The sequence below is a fragment of the Astatotilapia calliptera genome, chromosome 17, assembly GCF_964374335.1.
Source record: "Astatotilapia calliptera chromosome 17, fAstCal68.1, whole genome shotgun sequence".
Lineage (NCBI taxonomy): Eukaryota > Metazoa > Chordata > Actinopteri > Cichliformes > Cichlidae > Astatotilapia > Astatotilapia calliptera.
This window is the reverse complement of record NC_137438.1, coordinates 18622501-18646765: the sequence shown is the minus strand read 5'-3', so window position 1 is coordinate 18646765 and position 24265 is coordinate 18622501. Positions and strand designations below refer to the sequence as shown.

General features: G+C 43.6%; 1 protein-coding gene across 4 annotated transcripts in view; it reads right to left on the bottom strand.

Annotated features, from left to right (window-relative positions):
- lrp6 (low density lipoprotein receptor-related protein 6) overlaps positions 1 to 24265 on the bottom strand; it is a 51706-nt gene that overhangs the window by 5018 nt on the left and 22423 nt on the right. The window contains exons 3-22 of one of the 4 annotated variants that reach the window (XM_026146611.2): positions 18947 to 19144; positions 18670 to 18866; positions 17498 to 17632; positions 15414 to 15810; positions 14962 to 15133; positions 11276 to 11492; positions 10898 to 11187; positions 9432 to 9658; positions 9173 to 9357; positions 8719 to 9045; positions 8272 to 8474; positions 6028 to 6239; positions 4694 to 4884; positions 3841 to 4050; positions 3636 to 3761; positions 2354 to 2599; positions 1999 to 2109; positions 1410 to 1640; positions 1144 to 1280; positions 642 to 739 (exon numbers count right to left, since the gene is read on the bottom strand). In XM_026146611.2, the coding sequence (XP_026002396.2) occupies positions 642 to 739; positions 1144 to 1280; positions 1410 to 1640; positions 1999 to 2109; positions 2354 to 2599; positions 3636 to 3761; positions 3841 to 4050; positions 4694 to 4884; positions 6028 to 6239; positions 8272 to 8474; positions 8719 to 9045; positions 9173 to 9357; positions 9432 to 9658; positions 10898 to 11187; positions 11276 to 11492; positions 14962 to 15133; positions 15414 to 15810; positions 17498 to 17632; positions 18670 to 18866; positions 18947 to 19144 (4110 nt within the window). The remainder of the gene's footprint in view (positions 1 to 641; positions 740 to 1143; positions 1281 to 1409; positions 1641 to 1998; positions 2110 to 2353; positions 2600 to 3635; positions 3762 to 3840; positions 4051 to 4693; positions 4885 to 6027; positions 6240 to 8271; positions 8475 to 8718; positions 9046 to 9172; positions 9358 to 9431; positions 9659 to 10897; positions 11188 to 11275; positions 11493 to 14961; positions 15134 to 15413; positions 15811 to 17497; positions 17633 to 18669; positions 18867 to 18946; positions 19145 to 24265) is intronic. The other 3 variants (XM_026146612.2, XM_026146613.2, XM_026146614.2) reach the window with 3 other exon arrangements.

The following is a 24265-nucleotide window of genomic DNA, read 5'->3' as shown; positions in this document are numbered from 1 at the left end:
TCACACACTGGTGATGGCAGCTACATTGTAGCCACAGCCACCCTGGGGCGCACTGACAGAGGCGAGGCTGCCGGACACTGGCGCCACCGGGCCCTCTGACCACCACCAGTAGGCAACGGGTGAAGTGTCTTGCCCAAGGACACAACAACGAGACTGTCCAAGCCGGGGCTCGAACCAGCAACCTTCTGATTACAAGGCGAACTCCCAACTCTTGAGCCACGATCGCCCCATGTCCTCAAAGGTTTATGCTATGCAAGCATTCTACTGGGGCGAAAGCTCCATGAAGTCATTAATGCCTCTTTACTTTATATGAATTCTTAACTTGAAGATGTCTGACTCTGAAAAAGTAGCAGACGCAGCTTCTTTCCACAAGAATCTAAATGTCCTCCTATATTAACACACACTCGGTCTCACGTGAAAAAATTGACACACAAAAAAAAAAAAAAAAAAGGCCGAGGGTCCCTGAAGGCATCTCCGAGGGGTAAACATTCACATGTGTGGCAGGAATTCTGATTACATTTCCAAACCAGCTCCATTACTCTGGAATCCTCTGAATACACAACCAGAGCACTTCAGGGATTTCAGGAATTCACTGCAGCAGACGCTGTTTGGAAGTTCCTGACAGACAGAAGCATACAGACCTGTAGGATCTGTGCGTGGAGGGGCTGTTGGAGGAGTAGCCGAACTCCACTGTGTATTGGGAGCGGACCGTGGCAGGAGACGGAGGAGGGTTCAGGATCTGCGAACCAAAAAAATAAGAGAAATTTACCAATTTGACCCAGGACCAGAGAGTCCACAAGGAGAGAGGCTTAACATGCAGTGTTAAAAAGAGAAAGCTCAAATAACTCAGACACTGTAATGTTAGCTGCTTTTTAAATCAGCATGAATCCAAATCTACATTCAGCTCAAACCGAAAACAAAAAAAAATAAACAAATAACTGTTAATAACTTCACTGTTTCATTCTTTAACAAAACCTAAAACAAAGAGTTGTTCCTCAGACAAATAGTGGGGGGCAGCGTTTGCTAGTTTAGGCTAATTTACAGCACAGTCACGTTTCCAATCAATCAATGGATCCAGCTAAGGACAGCAGGTAGAGTCTTATAGAAGGAAGTGGGGAGAGTAAGCGTGTGTTTGTCTCTCACCGGTGGGAAGTACGTTCCCTTTGTGCTGGATGAGCTGCTGGATGAAGCCCCGGTGACGTGAGCGCGATCATAGGGCGGGCCGCTGCTCCCACCCATGATACTGAGGGAGCCAATCACAGACTTCCCCCTGGACATACCTGTCGATGGGTTTATACACAAAAATCAGCAGCTATTTATTAAATAAAACATGAATTTCAGATTTTTGGTCAGTTTGAGAAGAGCAGCGGGGAAAATTTGCCATGTGTGACCCAGGATGACATCATCACCTGGCAGCGAGCTGGACAGTGAGCTCGGATGCGGCACGTATCCCAGCGGCACAGACGACGGCCCGTGAACCACGAAGTCGTTGGTGACCGTTTCGCCGTCGTCCTTCATCTGAGGACAGAGGACCCTCTGACACACAAAGTAGATGGCGCCCACCACAAACAATGCCATGACCACGGCCACGATGGAGCCGATGGTGTTGTGAGGAGGCGGCGGTGGCTCCTCAGTTGGATCTGAAATCACAGAAGATTTTTTATTTTTATTTTCTATGGAAATATAAGTTCTAGTTATTATTTTACTAATATAAGATGGAGACAAAGAACTGATTCAGCTTTGGTGTCACACACACACACACTAACTCTTGGTGTACAGTAAACCTGTGTGGGTATGTGTGTACCCTAACTCTTGGTGTAGTACACGTACGTATTTATTCATAACTGTTAGACGTTTTTCTGTTTCAGTGATTTGAAGTCTGACAGAAGCACCACAGCTAAGATGTTCCCGCAGGTCAGAACACAAGTGATCAGATTAAAAAAGATAAACCGGATCAAACTGTTCGGATGTTTTGGATGTTTGTGTTTGCAGACTCACAGCAGCCCGTCTCGTCTGAGTTGTCCATGCAGTCCATGTTGTGGTCGCACTTCTTGTGCTTCCCAATACACTGGCCGTTGAAGCAGGTGAACTGATCGGCGGGACACCGAACTGCAGACAAACATTTAGGCAAAAGACGCTCAACAGACTTGTTACAGCTGCCGTTTGTGGTCGGGCCACTGATATTTAAACACTGTGGCTCCTTTGACTTTTATTTCAGGAGTGAAGCGTTTAGAAATTATCAAACAAATGTTGTACACTCTCACAGGTACACACACACAAGCTTTGAAAATTAAATCGCTGAGGAATTAAAGTTTTACTTTGCGGCGATCCCGCCTCAAAGATTCTGTCTTACCCGGCTCACCTTCACACTTGTTCTCGTCAGATTTGTCCTGGCAGTTGATCTCTCCATTGCAGCGAAGGCTCAGTTCGATGCACTGCCGGCTATCGCACTGGAACTCTGAGTCGGAGCAGACCGGACAGTCCTCCTCATCGCTGCCGTCGTCGCACTCGGCATAACCATCACAGCGCCAGGCCTGTGGGATGCAGTCCACCTCGCCCGACGTGCAGGAGAACTGCTCCGGCGAACAGGTGGGCGGCTCTGAGGACGACGCAGACACTGGTCAAACCTTATATTAACGTTGAAACTGTATTCAAATATATGAATATATATCTATATCACATATCTATCAATATCTACATCAGGGCTGTGCGATATGACCAAAATTTCATATCCCGATATAAGACATTTATTAAAATTCTGTGACTCTCGGGCAACTCGACTTGCGTGAAGTGTTTTCAGCAGGGCGTCGTGCACCTGGAGTTGAGTGTTACATAAGCTCAAACAGCTGCAATTTTCTTTGTGAGTATTTATTACACGGCGTGCTGCGGGGGAAAACCTGTTCTTATGTTTAAACTTTTTAGCACATGACGTGCTTCTCGTCTGTAAACACTCTGCGTACTCTTTCACGTGATTCGGTTTATTTTGAAAAACCTCAACAGGATCTACAGCTTTATTGTGAAAGGTTTATGTGGAAAATAAACATGCGGACAGCGGAGCCACGCAGTGCATTTATCGTCGCTGTTGCTAACGACAACGCACAAAAACAGTCGCTTGTCCGTCCGTAGTGTGGTTATATTAAATCAGTGGTTCTTAACCTTGTTGGAGGTACCGAACCCCACCAGTTTCATATGCGCAGTCGCTGAACCCCTCTTTAGTGAAAAATAAAATATGATATTTTCAAATTCAAGACATAGATATGGTTTTACTGGTGCACAAAATTAGCCGTGCATGTCACGGTGGAGGCTCTGCCGAACCCCTGAGACCGACTCGCCGAACCCCAAGGGTTCGATCGAACCCAGATTAAGAACCACTGTATTAAATATAAGAGAAAGAGAGAACTTTAAGAAATTAATTCTACAGTGACCATCAAAATGATGAAAAAATATTGCCGTAAACAGTTTATTTTGTGTCACCACAAAATAAACAATAGGCTAATTTGAAATGATAGACATTTTCCTATCCGATATATATCGTTATCTCAAATAGCCCTTATCTATCTATTTTATTTTACTGAGAGGAGGGTTGCTCAAATCTTTGAGCAATCTTTATTAATGCTGATGATTTTATGCTTCACCTCCACATGAAAGCTCGTCGGGCAGCAGCACCAGGTGAACAGGACATGAGCAGCGCGTCGTCCCATCTCCTTTCACGATGCAGATGTGAGAGCAGCCGCCGTTCTCCCAAGTACAAGGATGTTTACCTGGAAATCGCAGAGCTCAGGTGAGCGCGGTTTCAGTTTGAGTTTGATCTGTTAAATCGTGCATGTAAAGCGGACTCACTGTACTCCCTCATGTCGAGCTCGTGGACTGCGTGGATGTCACTTAAGTAGGCGATGCGGGCCTGGATCTTGGTCCGTCCCTCCCTCGTCGTCTTGTCAATGCGTTCGATCATCTGCTGCTGTTTGTCGATCCAGTACAAGTGGTTCCCGAAAACAGTCAGGCCCACGGGCTGCAGGATGTTCGAGTCCGCAATCACGATGCGATTGGCTCCTAAATCATTTCAAAAAAGTGCCGGGAAAGAAAAAAAAGAAAAAAAGAAAAAAAAAAAGAACAAGGTTGTAGGGCAAAAACTTCAGGAGCAAAGAAACGGGAGAGAAACTGAGGGGTGAGGCAGAGGGGAGGTGGGAGGATGGAGAGCGATACACCGAGGTCAACAGCCTGAAAATCTGCTCATCAAGGCGGAGTCCCAGAGGCACAAAATTCACAAGAGAAAAAGGATTCACGGCCTCCTGCAGCTAAAATCTGCAGGGCCGAGTTTCCTTTAGGAGGAAACATTTGAGGAACTGAACAGTTTACATTCCTGCCGGCCGGCACGCGGCGCCGGAGAATCACAGGAATGCCGGTCTCCACACCAACCCCCACCTCCGCTGATTTCTGACATTCATGGAGGTTTGTTTATTTCCTGTTTAGGTTCGTACTGCTGAGCATTAGGTTCAGAATCCACAGGAACAGATTTGATTTGAATGTGCAGCAGGATGAACTCCAGTTTTAAATAAATTCCTTTAATATCTTCAAAGCTGAAAAACACCAAACTCAGTTTTTAAGACGAACTCTGAGCCTCTGGTCAATCTGCAGTAAACAGTAAAATATTTGGACAGGTGACACTGAAGTGGACCCGACGGCCCCAACTCACCCGAGAGGTCACTGCTCTCGATGCGCCGCAGGTCTGAGTCGACCCAAAACAGCTTCCCCACCTCGTTATCGATGGCCAAAGCAACGGGCTTCATCAGGCCGCTGAAGAAGAGCACCTCACGCTCTGTACCGTCCAGCGCCGCCCGCTCGATCTTTGCGGAGCGCTCCATTAGATTGGTGAAGTACATGTACCTGTGGGGACATAATGTACGGGCTGTGAGGACAAAGACTGGAGGTTTGTACACGTTCTCCCTCTCGCTGCTCTGAAGTTAACCAGAACATCTGCAGACTTCATCTCTCGACCACAAGGCCTGAAACTAACCTACAATTATGGCTCAGAGCGAGCGAGCGAGTCAGAGCCAGTGAACTGCAGCAGCCCGACAGAACAAACATGGAGGACAAATTAGAGAGTGATTAAAGGCAGAGTGCACACACACACACCGCCATACAGACGACCTGCAGGTGGGTCAGGTGACATTTTCTGGATCTAAATCAGATTAACTACAGAAACACAGGAGGATGAAAGAGCTGATTTACAACCAGGAATCATGTTAATGTTTATCATTCAAGTGTTTCTCAGCTGTTTAATGTTGAATCCTGAACAGATTTCAGTTTCCATAACGATTTTTTTCAGCCTGGGATGGTGTAAACAAGGAAGATGAAGTACCCCACAGTATTTGTTCCAGTTTATTACCATTACATGCCCATGCTACAAATACTGGGTGTTTTTGTCTGTTGTTAGGTGGTTGCTAGGCAAGATGATAACATCATAATATTTGATCCAGAGACAAACGTTCAGGGTTTGATTTATACTTCTGTGTTAAACCTACACCACAGGTCCATCTCACTGCAACCTGATGCTTTCCAGAAACAAAGATTCAACTCATACACAACAAAAAACACAAGAATCTGAAGAAATCTAAAAGATTTCATTCCTGTATTATCCTTTTGTGTTACACATTTCGATGTTTTTTTCCTCGCTACCTAGCCTGACCTGTCTCCCCAATGTGATGTTTGTGTATTGTATGGTCTGTCATCTCGGTTGTGGGCAAAAGACCTGCAACTGACAAATAAAGGCTATCTCATCTCATAGTCTCTCATTTGAACAAAAAATGTATTTATCGTCACTTATATTCATATATGAATATACTGTTATTTGTAAAGGATTTAATAATATTTATTACGTTGTGTTTTTGAGCCTATGTGGCCATGCTGACAGGGATGTGCATTTACATTTGTTTTTGTTTTGTCATTTTTGACTGGCCTGAAAAAAGTGCCCTGATGATGATGATGTAATGATGGCGATTACTGGCGTGAGGCCTCAGTGGTACTGACCCTCTCTCCGGGTTGACGACAATGGCCCGCGGCTTGTCGTGCTCCTCCCGCAGCACCACACCGACTCTACTGCCATCGATGCGGGTGACGTTGATGACGTTGGTGACCTCGCTGGTCCAGTAGATGAAGCGGCTGTAGATGTCGATGCTGAGATCGTACAGCTGCAGACCCTGACTGTGTCCGCCCAGAGAGCCCGACACCACTGTCATGCTCTGGAAAAACAAACCAGAAACGGGCAGTTTGAAATGTTTAATCTGTAAGAGACAAATGAAGGTTGTTTTTACTGCCCACACGCACAAAATGTCCTTTTTTTTTTTACATATTTATTTGTTTTATGTCTTTTTTTTTTTTTTTTTTGCCTGTCCCGTTTGGCTCTTTTGCCATCAGAATTATTGTCTAAAGGCAAAGAAAGATGCCCAACGGATTTACTTTACCAAATTGACCATCCCAGCCTTGCCATAATGGTCCATTTGATTCACCTTTTATTGTTCATTTTATTTTCACTTACTGAATACGGGACAGACTTACGCACAAAATGTCCAAAATGACACCAGCACACCCTCCATCAAGAACGACATCAAAGTGGCGACATATCATTTGCACGTGCTCACACATGGCCCTCTCCTCTCTATAGATGCTGTCACTAAGGTCGTTTGCGATGTTTATTTAGGAATGACTTGAACTCCCCCTGAGAAAACTGCAGGTTTAAGGTTTCTGTCTCATCTCTCTGTTTACGTTCAAAGTTGAAGATTCATGAAAAATGTCAAGACATTAAACTGTTGCAGTTTACTGAAACTACAATATATCCCATGATGCTCAGAGCTGATTATACAAAAAAATAATGCTTAACAAAAGCCAGATTTAGTCGTTAGCTTGTTTCTCGTAGTGGATGTAAACTGTCTCCATTTCTGTTTAAATGTGGTGAACTCATCAGGTTATTAATCGTAAATGTTAAAATTAAACTGATAATATTAAAAGGAAATAAATCTTGACTTTTCTGGGTCTGAAACAGCGCTTAAAACAGTATGAAGGTCAAATTGACTTCTGCACATTTACTACAATTATTGCAGTGAAAAATGCTCATGTGGCTCAGACGGGACCTTATTTTATATCCAGTGAGCCCGTCGTTTTCTTTTATGGCACCGGTTATCCGGTCCTTAAGTCTGACATCCAAACTCCGCTTCAGGTCCTGAAGTCAAACGAACACTGCAGCATCACTGAGAGTTACAAACTGATTAAATTCTTTCTTCTTTGATAAAAGGATCAGTGTGCTGCTCTACCAGGGGTAACAATTAAGTGTAAAATCCAGGCATCCATGAAAACAGAATTTATCAAATTTAACAGAGTTAGAAGTTAGCAGGGAGTTGGCTCGCTAGTTTCCACCTAAACATGATATAGCATGTTCTGACAGAGTTTTGTGAAAAAAATCAAAATGTACAGCTCTGCTATCACTTCCAACATAATTGAAGCCAGAAAACTAAACAGTAATGACGTTACTAAAGTTGAGCTAGCTGGTATATAATGATGTGCTACCTGGTGGCTAGTGACACAGCTATGTTAGCATAACATAAACACAGTGAAGCTGGAGGATGAACCTTTTTCCACTCGATAAAAGTTAACGTGAGAGTTCCCGATGGTTAGAGACAAATGTAATCGCATGGCAGGATGCTGTAAATGGACCAAACTTCAGTCAGGAGAACTACTGAGATAATCCATCCACAATATGAGGTTAGTCATTAATATACTGCTGCACGGGCTGGGCTGTAGCTATATCATAAGGTTTTAAAAACTGTGCTTTAAAATGAGTAGTGGTACACAGTGATCACTGACTTTTTTTTCTTTTTTCTTTTTAGGGGCTTGTTTAGATTAAATAGAACAACATACAAAACATTAAAACATGTTAAAAACAAAACAGCCTTAATAAACAGCAGTTTGGACCCAGAAGCAGGGTTCATACCCCGTCACTTAAAGACCGGATTCATGTGTGTGTGCGGTGATTGGAGTATTTGTAGCGAACTTATGGTAGTGGTTACTCAACATTAGCAACACACCTATATTTGAATCTCTTTCATGTGAATGTAGGAGACAAATTTAAGTTTCTTATAGAAACAGACTCTCCAACTGTCCAAAAACACTTTCAGTTCCTCTGGCAGTTTTGATCTGACTGTTAACTAAAACCACCAGAATCTGGATTTTCTCCCCAGGGACCGGCAGTGGTTCCAGTTTATCTAATGGATGCAGTACCTGGTTCCCGTCCTCCTGAGCACGGCGGATGACATTTTGCTTGGAGTCGATCCAGTACAGCTGCTTGTCCAGTGGGTCGTAGTCGATGGCGCGGACGTTCCTCAGGTTGTGGATGGGCAGGATGATGTCAGGGCTCTGCTGCTCATCAATCACCATGCGGTTGATCGCTGTCTTCTGGCTGAAGAGCAGGAAGGATGTGGGAGCTGAAAGACAGAAACACGTCAGACAGAATTCTTAGAGCTTCTGTGGGGCAGAAACAGTAAACAAAGATAACTCAAGCTATCAAGCTCAAACTTCAGCTGAGTCTGAGATGTCCCATAAAGGCCACCATACAGAAGTCAAAGATGACGCTTGCCGTTTCAGTTATTTTATTTCTCTCTCAATCTAGGTGTCAAAATAACTCTGCATGATGTTTGTATACATGCAGGGGTGTAAGCGTCTTCTCACCGCTGCAGGTCTTGTTGTCATAGTTGAGGGAGAAGTGGGCGGGGCAGCCGCAGACGAAGCTGCTGACAGGGACAGCAAGGCAGAGGTGGGAGCAGTGACCGTTGGTGGAGGCACAGGCGTTCCAGCCGCCCTGTCTGGACGAGTGAAACACCAGGATGTCCATGACGTAATCCAGGTGACCTTGGATGACAGTGCGGTTCTGCCCGCTGGTCTTGTTGGCACGCTCAATGCTGCGCTGGCTCCAGTCTGTCCAATAGATGTAGTCTTGATACTGGGTGAGACCGAACGGGTGAGGGAGGTCGTCGGCAATCACCTCACGGTCGAGACCTAAAGGGGACGAAGAAGTAAAAACTTTGATGCTTTCTATCGTTTATGTCACACAACACGAAGTGCGCTCTGCTACTCTAACATGAGCTGAATGGTTAGGTTGGCAGTTATGAGGTTGAGAGATTACCCAGCATGTTGGAGGACTCGATCAACGTTGTGTCCAGGTCGGTCCAGTACAGGCGGCGCTCTGCGTAGTCGATGGTGAGTCCATTGGCTCGCCCCACATCGGCCACCAGCGTGATCCGTCCTGTCCCGTCCATGGCCGCTCGGTCGATCTTTGGCTTCCCCCCCCACTCTGTCCAGTACATGTACCTGCAGAGAGGAGACAGGTCAGCACAAACCACACCCACCATCATGACCTGCAGACCGCTTCATGCGGTTCTCACCCTTCCGCCGGATCCAGAGCCAGAGCTCGGGGACTGTCCAGATCCTTCCAGACCAGAACCTGCCGGTGCTGCCCGTCCAGTTTGGCTACCTCAATGCGGTTCGTGCCAGTGTCAGCCCAGTACAGGTTCTTTCCCAGCCAGTCCACCGCCATCCCCTCCGGATAATCCAGACCAAATTCCACCACGTGCTCCAGAGCGCTGCCGTTCATGAAGGCCCGGCTGATGGTCTGCACAGGTCAAAGGTCAAAGTAAAGACTGGATAAACAACAGCAGTTCACAATAGGCCTGGGTATCCTCACTGATTTCTAGAATTGATTTGATTTGATTAGATTTTGACTCAGACAGTCAGAAATATCATCATTTATCAGTACTGAGACTTGAGAGACTTCATCAGAGGTGTGAGCATCACAGCAGATGCCTTTGTGTCAAAGTAAATGAGGATAAAACACAGAAAATCATGAAGGAGATTTTCCTGGCCTGGCTTTTTATAGCAGATAACCTTAAAAATATTCTGCTGTAGATCAAAAACTGAAGAAAAGCAAGAATCAACATATGGACATTACCTGATGCTACTGAAGCAGAGCAAAGTTACAGAGGTTTTATTAAGAGAACCAGCCAAGCGTTTTGCAGTTTGGCAGAATTTTAGTTTTAATTTCTTTGGTATTAAAAAGCAGAAATGAGGCTTTTTTGTTGGAGGTCATTTTTGGAAAACAAAACAAAACAAAGAAGTGACCGACAGCACTGTAAACAACGGTAGACTAGTGCGTAATAAGCAAGCAAATAATACAGAAAACAGTGGTTTGAGATGGGAAACACTTCTTGAAGTACAATTAGAGAGAACTGCCCAGGAAGTGTGATTTTATCATGATGGAAGCAAAACAGCAAAAGTAAGAGGGAATTTATGACAATGTTCATCAAATGTGAAGTGTAGTTTTGATCTTCTTTTGCTGCTGGTTCAGTGAATTTTGGTTGGAGAATGACAAAACCTGCAGCTTCAGAATCAGTGAGCTGTCTTTTTTTGCACCGATGGCGTGTCCATGTACATGCCGTCAGGTGAGAAAGCCGACATCTCACACATTCTGATGCGCAGGGTCCGAGCTTTTTGTTTACATCTTTGTGTGGAATTCGTTTACCTGCTCTCATTTGCCGTTTTAGCTGTTTGGTGGTTGTTGAAATCGTTTTGTGAGCTTTAACCTCAAATTCTCGCGTTTCTGGCAAATACATTTATATTTAGAAAATGATTCAGGATTTAATGAATCGATAGAGCTTTATTCATGCTAAAATTTATTTTTGAAACCCACCCCTAGTTCACAACCAAGGTTCTGCTCACACCAGGAAGTGTTAGAGAGAAAGAAGAAAAAAAACTAACAGAAGAAAAGATTCAGACGACGTGAGGAAGAAAGAAAAAAAACAAAAAAAAAAAAACTGAGAACGACTAAAAACAAGTATGTGAAAATGAGTCCCACCTTCAGAGTGATGTCGGTCCAGTAGATGCGATTGTCGGTGACGTCAAAGTCGAGTGCTGAAGCCTCCTTGACACCAGTGAGCGGGATGGCAACATTGTTGCTGTTGGTCTCCAGGGAGATCCGGCGGATGTCTGTGTGACGAGAGAAGAGCAGGAAGGCCTCGGGGACGATGCAGGTCTTCATGTCGGCAATAAGCTCCAGGCCGATGGGACAGCCACATTGCACGCCCTGAGGCTTGTACAGACAGAGGTGACTGCAGCCGCCATTATCATCCGCACACGGGTTCGTACCTGAGCATGTGAAGCAGAAAGTTAGCATCTGGGGAGAAAATGGGGAGGTTTATTTGCTGCAGACCAGACCATCATCAGCTGGACTCACCAAAAGCTTCATGTACATTCGTGGCCTTGAGGCCCATGAGGTCGGGTAGCTGGTCGATGATGAATTCTCTCACTGCGGTGCGTTTGTGCACGCACTCGATGCTGCGCCGCTGCCAGTCTGTCCAATAGATGTAGTCTCCAAGCAGGGTGAAGCCAAAGATGTGAGGAAGCTTGTCCTCCACCAGCACCCGTCGCCCCGTCCCATCCATGTTCATCACCTGAAAACACAAGGTAAGAAATTATAGTCTGAAGGAGAAGGAAGACATCAGGGGAAGAGGAAAAGCATAATAAAGAGGAAATATAAAGGAAGAGTATGAAAACAAAGCCAATAAGTGGAAAAATGGAATAAGTACATAAAGACAAAGAGGAAGAAGTGAGAATAAAAAGAGGAAGCCAACCTCCAAATCAGAAGATAAGAAAGAGTAAAGAATAAAATGAAGATATAAACAAAATAAGGAGAAGATAAAAAGGAGGAAGAAAAATGGGGATAAAATTAAAAAAATTAATTGTTATGGTTTGAATAAGAGTTTGATGTTTGCTGTATTAAAAGTGCTGACACCAGCAGGAAGAGTTTATAAACCTGCTTCCAATGCAGGTTGCCGCATTTCCAGTATGTTTAAACCAGCATCAAACTATAAACTGAAAGTCCATGCAGTCGCCAAGTTCCTGTAAAACAAAGGGATGAGCAGAGAACAGACCAGGTCCCATCACAGAACATTTCCTCTAGCCAGTGCTGCACAGATGGGGGGTTGGGCAGACTCACTGTGGATACAGAGCATGCTCATAAGGGCTCAGGCGTCCTGGCAGCACATCGCAGAGCCACTAATTAGAAGCAACAGCCGGAGCAAACAAACAACAGCAGCATATGGGTGCCACATTTCCTCCTCTTCTTCTTCTTCTGCTCTCACACAAAATTTGACATCTCACTTCGACAAATACCAGGACAGAGTGCTGTAAAGACCCACTCCACGGGACACAAGCACAGAAAAACTCACACATGAAGCTGCAATCGATTAAAAGACTGAATTGACGTTACAGCCTCCACACACTGATGCACCATCAGAGGAGCTCCAACACACCTCCATCAGCACCACCAAACATGATGCATAAGGACTGAGTCACTGCAGAAACCATGTGGACCCTCAACACCGCTCATTTAACCATTAATTACACTTAGCCAACAACCTAAACGACTTTATTACTTTTAGCTTAACATTTCAACCATCTGTGACTTTAATGATTCATCTGTTCATGTATACATAAATATTTTTAACTTTTTAATAATAACAATAATAATAACTTTATTTATAAAGTGCTTTCAAACAAAGTGCTGTACAGCTATTTGAAAATAAAAAGATATACACTAAGCCACTTGTCTTTAGCTCCTGACTAGCTTACTTTAAGCTAGTCATTTGTTAAATTAGATAAATTAAACTTTTTATCCAGCACGTTTAACATTCAAAAGCCAACTATATGCTACTATTAGTTAAATATTTATGTTCGACTGTTTCTAATTGTTTCTCTTTTAAATCACCAATTCAACCTGCATACTCATAACTTAGCTGTTTCAAGTGTTTATCCTTCAGCTAAATATTTTATCAGAGAAAATTTAACTTAACCCAGTTATTGTTTTTTTAATATCATTAAACTTCTGAGCTGTACGTGCAGGTTAATGCAGTTTTTCCTGTATTCTCTTATATACACTGTTAAAAGTTCTTTGTGTAATTAAACCATGAAAAATAAAAGCTTTACATTTTCATGAGCCAGCAGACCAAAGCACAAAGAGTAAAGTGAGAGGAAGAAAAACAAAACATCGAACCCAAGACTCATTTTTAAAGGCAATTCTTTTTTTTAACTGCAGCAGTGTTGGTGAAACAGGCGAACACATGAAGAGGAGTTCACCTCGATAAGATCATTTCTGAAACATGCAGGGAGGCTCAAAGTGTCAACAGAGACAAATATGTGAGGAATTTGCAGAAAAGAAAAAACAGTGAGGCCTGTAATCTGTATAGCGTCCTTCCACCTATCAGTGCAGCGTGGAGCAATGCGATTCGCTGCTCCCAGAACAGCCCCTGCGTGGCCGGCTGCCATCTTTCAAAAACATCTCCACACACTGGGCCTCGGAGGAACGTGGTGTATAAATATAAGACGAAGTTTCCATCCTCAGCCCGACGGCCTCAGCCAAAAGGTCTCCGCTGGTTTGGGAGTTGAGACCGCAGCGCGGCGACGGTTTCAGATTCTGGGTCTATTCTAAACAGAGCCGACCGCAGCTGGAGCGCAGGCCGCAATCGGAACCAGATGTGGGATCTCACCGCAAAAACTGGGTCCTCGGAGAAACCGGGGGGGGCAGAGGCCCCTCTGCCGGGGCACTGCCAGGCATCAACATGATCTCTGAGGGGGGGGGGGGGGGTTTAAGAAGGGGTTCAGGTGGGGTCAGATGAAAACCAGAGATATAAAATCATCTACAAACATGACAGCATGGCGTGAGGATGCAAACCGCAGAGAGAAAGAGATCAGACTTTTACTTTCAGACCCAGCTGGACGGTCGACACCGAGCACAGCTGCCATGAGCACAAAGTTTCACAGCTCTGCGACGAACAGAGAGCTGAAGAGACCGTCCAGTTGCAACGTTTCCTCTCACAGGAAAAAAAACAAAACAATAAAACATCAGCAAACCTTCAGGAGGCCATTTGAAAATAAAACTGTAAACCATTTTAATGTTCATTGTTCACTCTAGTCACTAGAGTGAACAATGAAAAACATTCAGAGCATAAAAAAAAGCACTAGAGTCTAGTGCTTTTTTTATGCTCTGAATATTTTTAGTAGAAAATAACGTCAGCACCAGATTATTTAAAAGGGCAATCAGTGAACGTTATTCTGAACGTTATATATTTGCTTGTACTGTTCCTTGAACGAGTCGCTCACCGTCACAAGTTTAGGGTGATTTCATGTTCAGTTCAGCTGTGGTGGTTTGAATATTGGGCTATTACCAAAAATCTGGCTTAATGGCAGAATCTGAAGTTAGATTTTTTTTTGACAGGTTGAAATTACTGAAATTTTTAATTTCTATAAATTTATAATGATGCTTCAAACAAAACCCAAAAAACAGCCCAAAATGAGTGTTGAGTCAGGAGAAGAACGACTTCACTGTCATTTTATGTTCAGATCTACAACATCACAAACAGGAATCATAATTTCACAATAACTGAAATATTTATTCAACTGTTTAACCTGAAGTCCATGTTCCTCATGTTTTACCTGTGCCTGCATGTAAAGCACCATTACCACCAACAGAAAGCAGTAATGTACCTAACAGCTGTTTACCAGCTAAGATTAACCAACAGAACAAAAGCACTGCTAACTACAAGGCTGGATTGATCTAACAGTCCATAGTCAATATCCTTGTCTTTCACATATTTGCTTGACATGCCTGCCTCCAACACAGATTATTTTACATACAGGACAGCTGGTGGTGTTTCGAGTGGCCCTATAAGAAGACTTGAAGCTCTGTGCTGACAAAAACTAAAAGAACCTGTGTGAAAACTGTTCCCACCACCCTGTTTAAAATTGACAAAAGATTGAAATCATAAAGGTTGACTTTTAAGAATAGCAGATCAGAGAACCATCAGGACACCAAGACTAAAGAATTCTGAGCATCAAAGTAAAATCTGGAGCTCAAACACAAACCTCGATCTTGTCCGTCTTGGCGTCTCCCCAGTAGATTTTGCGTTCTTCGTAGTCGAGTGCGAGGCCGTTGGGCCAACCCAAAGACGTGTTCACCATCACCACTCTCTCCATCCCATCGAGGTCGGCCCGCTCGATCTTCGGCACATCACCCCAGTCGGTCCAGTACATGTACCTGAAAAACAGGAGGGGAAAAAAACTTTAACCTGACCTTGTTGGTTTAAAGGAGTCAAACACCTGAACTTCTACAAAGAACGTTTTAAAATGATTTCACAGAATTAAACTCTGAAGTTTTGTTTGCAATAACTCCAAATATGAGATTCAGATCTTTGAAATCTTTGATTGAAGCCTCATCTGAGAATTTTTAAAATCCTGACATATGCTTATAAATATTTTGTGCCTTTATTCAGATCACAAAACTCTCTCCTTTATTTTCTTCCAGATGTTAGACTCACCCAGCCACGGGGTCTAGAACGATGGCTCTGGGCTCATCCAGGTCCTCGGAGATCAGGATCTTGCGCATGGTACCATTGAGCCGGGTCACCTCGATGCGGTCAGTCCCAGTGTCGGTCCAGTAGAGGTTCCGAGCGATCCAGTCGACGGCGATGCCGTCAGGGTGGTCCACTTGAGATGTGACCACGAACTGAGCGTCACTGCCATCCAGAAGGGAGCGGCGGATGGCCTTCACATCGTCATCGGTCCAGTAGACGTATCCCTCCACCGGGTCATAATCGATGGCAATGGCGTGACGGATGTTGTCCACCTGCAGGATGATGTCAGTGAAGTCTGGCATGTCAAGAGAGATTCGCCTCAGGTCAGTTCGCCGGGCGAGCAGCAGCATCTCCGTCGCACCTGAGGAGGAACACATAGGTTAGAAACAGGGTCAGAACATCATCACTCAAAGTTTTTTTTACAATTACATTACTGCATCACCTTTAAAAAGATGCCGATTCAAAGTAATGAAGATATCACAGCATTAGAGTTTCACCTAGGCTAGTACAGTATTCATAAAAATTGAGATCAGCAATTATCAACATACTTACTGATAATTTTATAGACCATCTATGGTGTCGTAATAATAACACATTACAGTGGCAGCCTGAACCATTTTTCCATCTCAGCTTTCAACAAGTATGAAGCCGTTTGGTAATCCGCCCACAGCTGAAAATATGACCCATACAAAATTTATCCACTCTGGACCAAGTTTAGACCTCGAATACTGCAGAGAACTAAAACTAAGTGTGATCATTTTGGTCTTGAGTAAAACTGAAATGTAAAAACTGTCCAGTGAAAATCTTTAGCCTTGTTTGAGACCATTATGTCTGCCTTCTTTAAAGTTAAAAGAAATGTAAAAGATATTTGAAGGTTTTGATATCTTACATATAAAGAGCAGTGTAAACCCTGAAGGGGAATTACTGCAGGTCTGAATCCACCTGGTGAAGATTTTCTTTCTGTTAGCACACAGCTAATTAAAAACATGCACAGCAGAAATGAACCCTGGGGCTCTGTGTGAAGGACTTTTACTCGCAGTCCTGATATAACACCTGACTTCATTTCTTTAACATTCAGAGAAGTAACAAACATCGACCCTTCAGCTCACCCCCCTTGGCTGAAATGGTTAAACCCCAGCAGTGAAAGGGGGCATTGTCTGCAGGGGAATCATGTGATCCCGTCTCTCACAAAGGCCTCCCCGCCTTCAAAACTCCCATTGCTCTACAGGCGAGGGTTACTGAACCCGAAAATGTAAATAAAAGGAGGCAGAGGGCGGGGAAACGTCGGGCTGCAGTTCAAACGGCCGGCCCCGCTCATGGAGGCGGATTACCATAGCAACAACAGGTCAGCCCAGCACCACCTTCTGCTTGTACATGACTACGATGAAGAAGAGAAGGAGGAGGAGGTGGAGAGTGGGAGCGAGCACATTATCAGGAGTTTTTAAATTAGAGGAAAAGCTAATGAGGTTTGGCACCAGAAAATCTGCCGGCTTCTCTTCAAGCAGGAACAAAAAGCTCAAACACACTAATGAATCCAATCTGCGTGCTCGGCCTGGATCCTTGTAAACAGTTATACAAGCTCGCATTTTGTGCTTTTTCCCTTTTTTCTGGGTGAAAATAAAAGATAATCTGCATGCATCGACGTTGCTCACTGACGCACCTCAGGAAATATTTGGACTCTTTTTCGGTTTCCATTCGAGTGTTTCTGAAGCCAAAATGCACATTTTGCGAGTTTAATCTGACTCTCTGGATTATATAGACCTAAATATACACCAACCACCTCATTAGGAACACCTTTGCAATCTAAGGTAGCTGAGCTCTAGCACAATTTCTTTGTCCTTATGTTTGTCTGCAGTTTTTGTTTTATTATTAGTCAAAGTCCAACTTTTGACTTTACTATTAAACCCAGACTAAAATGCTTCAGGTAAAAGACAAACAAACAAAGAAACAAACAACAACAAAAAAAACAAAACCCTGAAAAACAACGGCTAAAAATTGACAGATTGCGTCAGGAACCGACAGACAATGAAGGCGGAGAGCGTTCTTACCGTCTCTGCAGGTCTTGCCGTCCTCCAGCAGTTGGACCCCAGTGGGGCAGGCACAGCGATAGAAAGGCCTGACAGGTGAGAGGAGGCAGAGGTGGGAGCATCCTCCATTGTTCAGGGAGCAAGGAGTATTCACTGCTGCCACGAAAGGAAAAAAAACAAGAAAAAAAAAAATCCAGTTACCTTCAAGTTACAGCCTCAAAACTGCACTTTACCCTCAGCACGACCCTCAGGAAATCATTCATGTGTTCCAGATGACAGCTCTTACATCAGACACTAAAGGATAAACATCAGGCAGAGAACTGTGTGTTTGGGTGGTCTGCATGTCGCTACAGTGACATAACACAAGCAATTGTTTGGCATTTGTAATCATTTAAAAGTAAAAATGTGTTTTTCATTTTGAATACGTAAAAGTCCACTTTTAAAAAAAACAAACAAACAAACAAGAAATTGACATATAGAGACCTCGCTTGTTTTAAATTATCTTTTTATGTTTTAATAAGATCATCTTCACTGAAAATAGTTTTAATGACTCTAACAAGGTTCCTGTGCACTTTTCAACAACAAACCAAGGACTTTTTAGGAACAAAACAGAAATCTAAACAGCATTTTCACAGTACAGTGATACCAAATCTGTCAGTGCTTGGCTTTTTAATTAGTGCCACATGTTCTCAGTGAGGAAACTTTGCTGTTGTTTGGCTTGAATTAACACGGCCAAGCTATTGTTTGCACAAACCACAACACCTCGTTGGGGTTTTTAAAGGATTTTCTAGAGCTTTTTTTTTTTTTTTCCTGTGAATAATTTAACCCCAAGTATAAAAATACACAAGACGAGGAATCTGACTGTGTTTCAGATTCTTTATCAGAGAGCCAACAAAAACATTTGTGCATAAATCCGATGAGGTTTGCTGCAGCTGGAGCTTCACAGACTCCACATGTTGGATATTCTCACATCTGGTTGGAAGGATGTGCCTCTGTTCAACACCTGAAGGGCTCTGTGCTCTCCACAGCCTGAAAGAGGACTGTCTGATCACAGATGAGGACAAGTGAAGACCGAGGAAACATGCAGCTGTTAAACATCTGCAGAGAGGCCTGGTTTGTTCTTTTCAAAGCTCAGATTCTTACCCGAGTGAGTCAGTGAACATGTCGGAGGGGATGAAACTGTCTGGACTCACCGGTGGGTTGTCTCTTGGTGCTGAAGACGTGGATGTCCATGGGAGAGAAGATGTTGGAGTGGACAACACGCTGGCCACCTCCTGTCTGCTTTCTGCATGAGTGGATGGAGTGGGTGGTCCAGTCAGTCCAGAAGAGCGTGTCCTCAAACAGAGTGAGGGCAAACGGGTGAGGCAGCTCACCTTTAACCACCACCTCCCTGAAAACACACAGCATGTTACGGTTTTGAAAAAACTCATCACCCAGCTTCAAAAACCCTAAAGGTGGCGCTGCATATACCTGAAGGAGCCGTCCAGGTTGGAGCGGTGGATGAAGCTGTGCTTGGCGTCGGCCCAGTACAGTTTCTGCTGGCTGTAGTCCAGCGTCAACCCGTTGGGCCAGTAGATCTCCTTATCGATGATCATGGAGCGATTTGTCCCGTCCATGCCCGCCCGCTCAATCTTTGGGATCTCGCCCCAATCAGTCCAGTACATGAAGCTGAAGACACAGAAAAACGACCATCACAAAGACACGAAACACTAATCACTCCACACTAAACAGCGTGCCCACACATTGAGAGACAAGTGAAATTCACACATGCACCTCATCGTTTTCCACAAACTACTGCAGAACCAGCACAGCTCTCAGCTGTGCAGTAAAAGATGGGTTTTTACACACAGCAACATAACCTACAAGTTTTGACTTTTTCATTTTAAACCATCATTTTCATGAAATGAGACTGATGGTCAGGCAATATAAATTTTAGAGAACCTAAACATCTTCCCTCCCTGCATTACATCATTCTCCACTGCTGTGTGCAAACTACTGGCTGTTATCTGTTATTAATCTGTGCAGGGTTTCTAAATAAACTACAGGAACATCTCAGCTGCAGATAAATGCTATTATCTAGAAACCACCGAGGATACGTCCTTCAGAGGTTTTATTGTAAATATCTGGTAGTGCGGCTGAGTGAACACAGACTCTTGGGAGTGGAGCTCACATAAACAGAATGATGGATGCTGGATGTCCCTGAAACATTTGGATGTGTGATCTCTGTCAGCAGGCCTGAAGGCCTGTAGAAACCACAGTTTGCAGGCAGGGGGCTGGTATTTGATTTCCAGCCTCAGACATACAAACACAGAATATTCTTCATCAGTCCAAATAAGCTGAACTTTTTCCACTCTCTCTCTTTCGTAAAGCCTCAATATGATGAAAAAGGGATACCCAGGGGTGACACCATGTACCAAATCTAAATATACTACTTTTTAGAAAGTTTCTGGTAATATAATATAATGCAGTGTGTGATTGTGTCCTCTGTTATTTTTAGGTAGCTGTTGTCATCGTTAAAGTTTTCCACTGTTTTTACTGCTTGTCAGGTTTAGTCCAGGTCGACTCACCTATGACCAATGTTGGGCTGAAGATTGAGATCAGATGAACTCTACCACAGCCGATTAAATCACGAACAATACCATCAAACCCTGATTAAACGGTTTCTTTTTTTGAATAATCAGTGTTTTTTTGTGGTTTCAGGCTGCTTTGTGAAAGAAAAACTGTTTTAATGTGCTCTCCCAGAGTCCAACAGCTCTAAAAACCATGTCTTCCTCACATGAAGCACACATGTGGAGGTGTTATGAGGAAGGCGGGCTTCCTGCTGTGCAGCTAATTCTCCTCTTTGTTTGCCTTAATTACCATCACAGCTGGACAGCCTCTTTTTTCCTCTACCCAGATCCCACACCTCAATCTCAAACCACCTCCCCCCACAGCCCAGGCAGGGATGGAGAGCAGAACAGACCCCTTTATCCCTAGACTCAGGGCCAAACTGAAATCGAACATCAGCAGATCCAAAGAGGCTGATGGAAAACTCACAGCTGGAGTTAGAACCTCTGAAGTTTGAAAACTGTAACCGGATCCTGAAAGTCTTCACAGAGGAAGCTCACTCAGACGTTACTTTGAGTTTGTGAGAAGCTCAATTTTCCAGGAAACAAATTGTAGGTGTGAGTGATCGTATAGCAAAGGGGCTGTGATAAGAAAAAGCTAGAACAAAGCCGAAAGAAAGGAAAGTGGGATTATTCTTGCGGCTTCATATTTATTCCTGGAACCTCTGGTTGCCTCCAACACCCTGTTGACCAATTTCTATGTGATGGACTTGTGTATAGTACAGTGTACAGTACTTACAGTGCATATATTCACACTTTGATGTGATTTAATTGACTGAAAGATGAAAAGAAGCCCACTGATCACACACTAGCCTAGCTGATTTTTCACCCTCAGCTTTAAGGCTTATACATTAATTCCCATCAATTAACTGGATATTTGGGATAACACTTTCACTGTGAGTCAGTCTGATGAGTAAACTGACACACAGGTGAGCCATAAAAGGAAAGTACCGTCACATCCTGTAACTTCATGTTTCTGAATGAAAAACTGACCCAAAAACGGAGCTGCTGGGCCTCTCCACGTAATCCCATTCAGACAAGACAAAAGCTTGAACTGATAGCCTGCCCAGCAGCCTTTAAACGCAGCAGCTGGTTGGGTTTCACTGCGAACAAAGCAAAGCAAAGCGGCCAGATGAGCCGTTGGCTGTGACAGGCCGGCACCGAAGGGTTTCAGTATCTCTTCAAATGAAGAGCTGTGTCCTGAGACGGCACGAGCAGCAGCAGAAGCAGCAGGTAGGACTTCAGAGCTCTGAAACATTCAGGGTGTGTTTTTCCCTCCCTGAACAATGAGGCCCCGGCCAGGCAGAGAGGGGAGAGAAAAGCTGCAGTGAAATGCCGAGCACACAACACATCCCCTCACCACAAGAGCTGCATTGTGTTTGGTACCTGATGCATTAATCATCCCGGTTGAACCGAGTCCAGCTCTGCGTTCCACTGTGGATTTGAAGAACCAGTTTTCCTCAAAGACTGTGTTGCTGCAACACAATGAACCCGACTGCAGAAACACTCGCTACTTCACTTCACCAGAGAAACTTTATTACAAATACTAAAAATGTCCCTCTTTGAAGCTTCTTACAAGCAGCTGTGAACTGAATTCCTGCAGGGTACAGTTTTTAGCATTACAGAGTAGCAAAGACAACTGCAACATCTTCAGACTGTAAGGAAGTCAATCTTTAATGCCCAAAAACTGTAAATAAAAGACGGATGCAGGTAGAATAACATTGCCAGGTAAAGCGTTTCAAGAATATCACCAAAGCTGGAGCCCAGACGTCTTGCACCCTTTTCTTCGATGCGAACTTTTTTTCTTTTTTTTTTTCAAAAAACAAAAGGACCCGCCTGTCGCCTGTCTGACTTGTTTAAAGATGAGATGATGGTTTCAAATCCTCTTTGAGGGGCTTCAGACTGGGGTGTAAAAGCACAAAACTGAAATAAGAGTTATAAGAGAGAGATATATAATAAGAGAATAAGAGTTCCTTGGAAAGTTCACATTTATTCTCTGGAAGTCAAAGTTCTGCATTTCTTAGAAATACAGATCATCTGATGGAGGAACTATGAATTGACTATGTGCACGAGACAATGCTAACTTCCTGGTTTGAGACCGGATGTGGGGTTGTGCATTTCCGGTAGCTTTACTTTGCGGTCAATCGCTACTGCGAAGATATACTCCAAAATCATGTCCAAAACTCGAAAACGGAAAGATTGCGTTAAGTTACAAAGAGCAGAAGGTGGGAACACTCACCGCTGTTGTGTCATAAAAAAATCTAATGATCAACTTTGACGTTTAAAGCGTTTAGATCGATCAGTTGTTTACATCACTCAACACAAGCAGAACTGCATCACTGCAGCAGAAGACACATCGTCCACATTCAGAAGCACATCTCTGTATAGTGACTGGTCTTATGATTTAAACAGGCAAATGTTCAGCATTCAAACTACAGGTGAAGAATAGTCAAACCAGATCTTTCCCCAGTTATGTCGATATCAGCTAGTCAAGTACACACCTACACAGCATGTTAACAAACCGTGAAAAAAGCCTCACAAAAAATGAATGATTGCTGGTAACGGTTTCTATACATTAGTATTTACGAAGGGTATGTTGTGACTTACCTTCAAAATTACAGTGGTCCCTCGCTATAACGCGGTTCACCTTTCACCTCGCTGTTTCACGGATTTTTTTAGTGCAAGTTTGCACGTTTTTTTTACGTCACATTGTGTCCTGATCGCTGCAGACGATCTCCTCCGTGACGTCTCTCCTGTACAGTACAGAATCGCTGCATCGATCGCTAGCAGTGTGACTCTGAAGTGCAGTACTGTATGTCCACCAAACGTTTTGCACCGTCAAAAAATAAATTTGGCTACTTGATTTCACCTATCGCTGGTTATTTTTAGAACATAACACCCGCGATAAACGAGGGACAGCTGAGAAATATAACATTTGAATCCCTTTTCTCTTTTGCTCTGAGGCGCGGGGGAAAAATATCGACAAGTCGATGAACATCATTTACAGATATATTGGGTAAATGCCCAAGACATCTAGAGAAATGTAAATCGCTGCTTGATTCATTTGCTCAACTTGTTTTGGACCGTAAACCAGGCGCGAATAGGACACCGGAAACAAAGCTCCCCACAGGAGGTTCCGCACCGGAAGTAGCATATGCTAACGTGCACATAGTCAATAGAGAAAAAGGTTATACAACTTGATTCACTTCCTTTTCGTTACCAAAAACTAGTTCAAGGTTAGGCACCAGTTTTAAAGTGCTTCTCAGGAAAATTACAGATGAAACAACAAACAAGTCCAGCTACAATCCAACACCATCCACTTCAAAATTACAGTGTGTACAACATCATTTAGCATTTGCCTCATGACATTAACATACAGAAACAGCTTTCTAAGGCATCAGCTAACTAATGTCTTCTAGGCTTTAAACTGAGATAGAATCACAGATAAATAAGTATCTCAAAGAGCCTTTTGGTTCCTTGGAAACTTTCCATCTTTAGTCTATGGAAGTACAAGATCTGACTTTTTCCTGCTTTAGAAACAAAGGTCACTGTGCTGGAGGACATGTTTAAACCCAAGCAGGTTTCTGGAACTTTATTCTTTTTTTTTTTTATACTTGACACCAAAATCTAGTTCAAGTTTAAGTATTGCTTTGGACCACAAACTAAAACTGCCTCAGGGGAAACTTAAATATGGGCCAATGAACAATTCCAGCTGAAGTTTAAAAGCTTCTACCTTAATATTTTGTTGGTGTTGTCATGAACTGGTACTGTCACAAAATTGGGGATAAAACAAGTCCAACTAGAACCTAAAATGGTCCACTGAACTTTAGTGCAGCCCTCATCCTTAACACATCCAACTTTTAGTTCCTTGGAAACTTCCCAAACTTCAAGCTGCTTGAGACGTCATCATGTTAGGAAGTTTAAAGAAGGTTTCCCAGACTTTATTCTGTCCTTAGCCAAAAACTAAAAGATGTGCAAGTCCAGCTAGATTTTAATGTGTCAGTTCGTATTTTGGCACAAGATAACTCGACAACAGGTTTTAATGCATCTTTGCATACCTTCAGACTGAGGCAGAAATACCGATAACAAAGAGCTGAAGGTTTGCTGGAACATTCCTAAACTGCGGTCCCAGGAAATGAAAGTTCTGGCAATTTGGGGTGCTTTGGGGGGGGGGGGGGGGGGG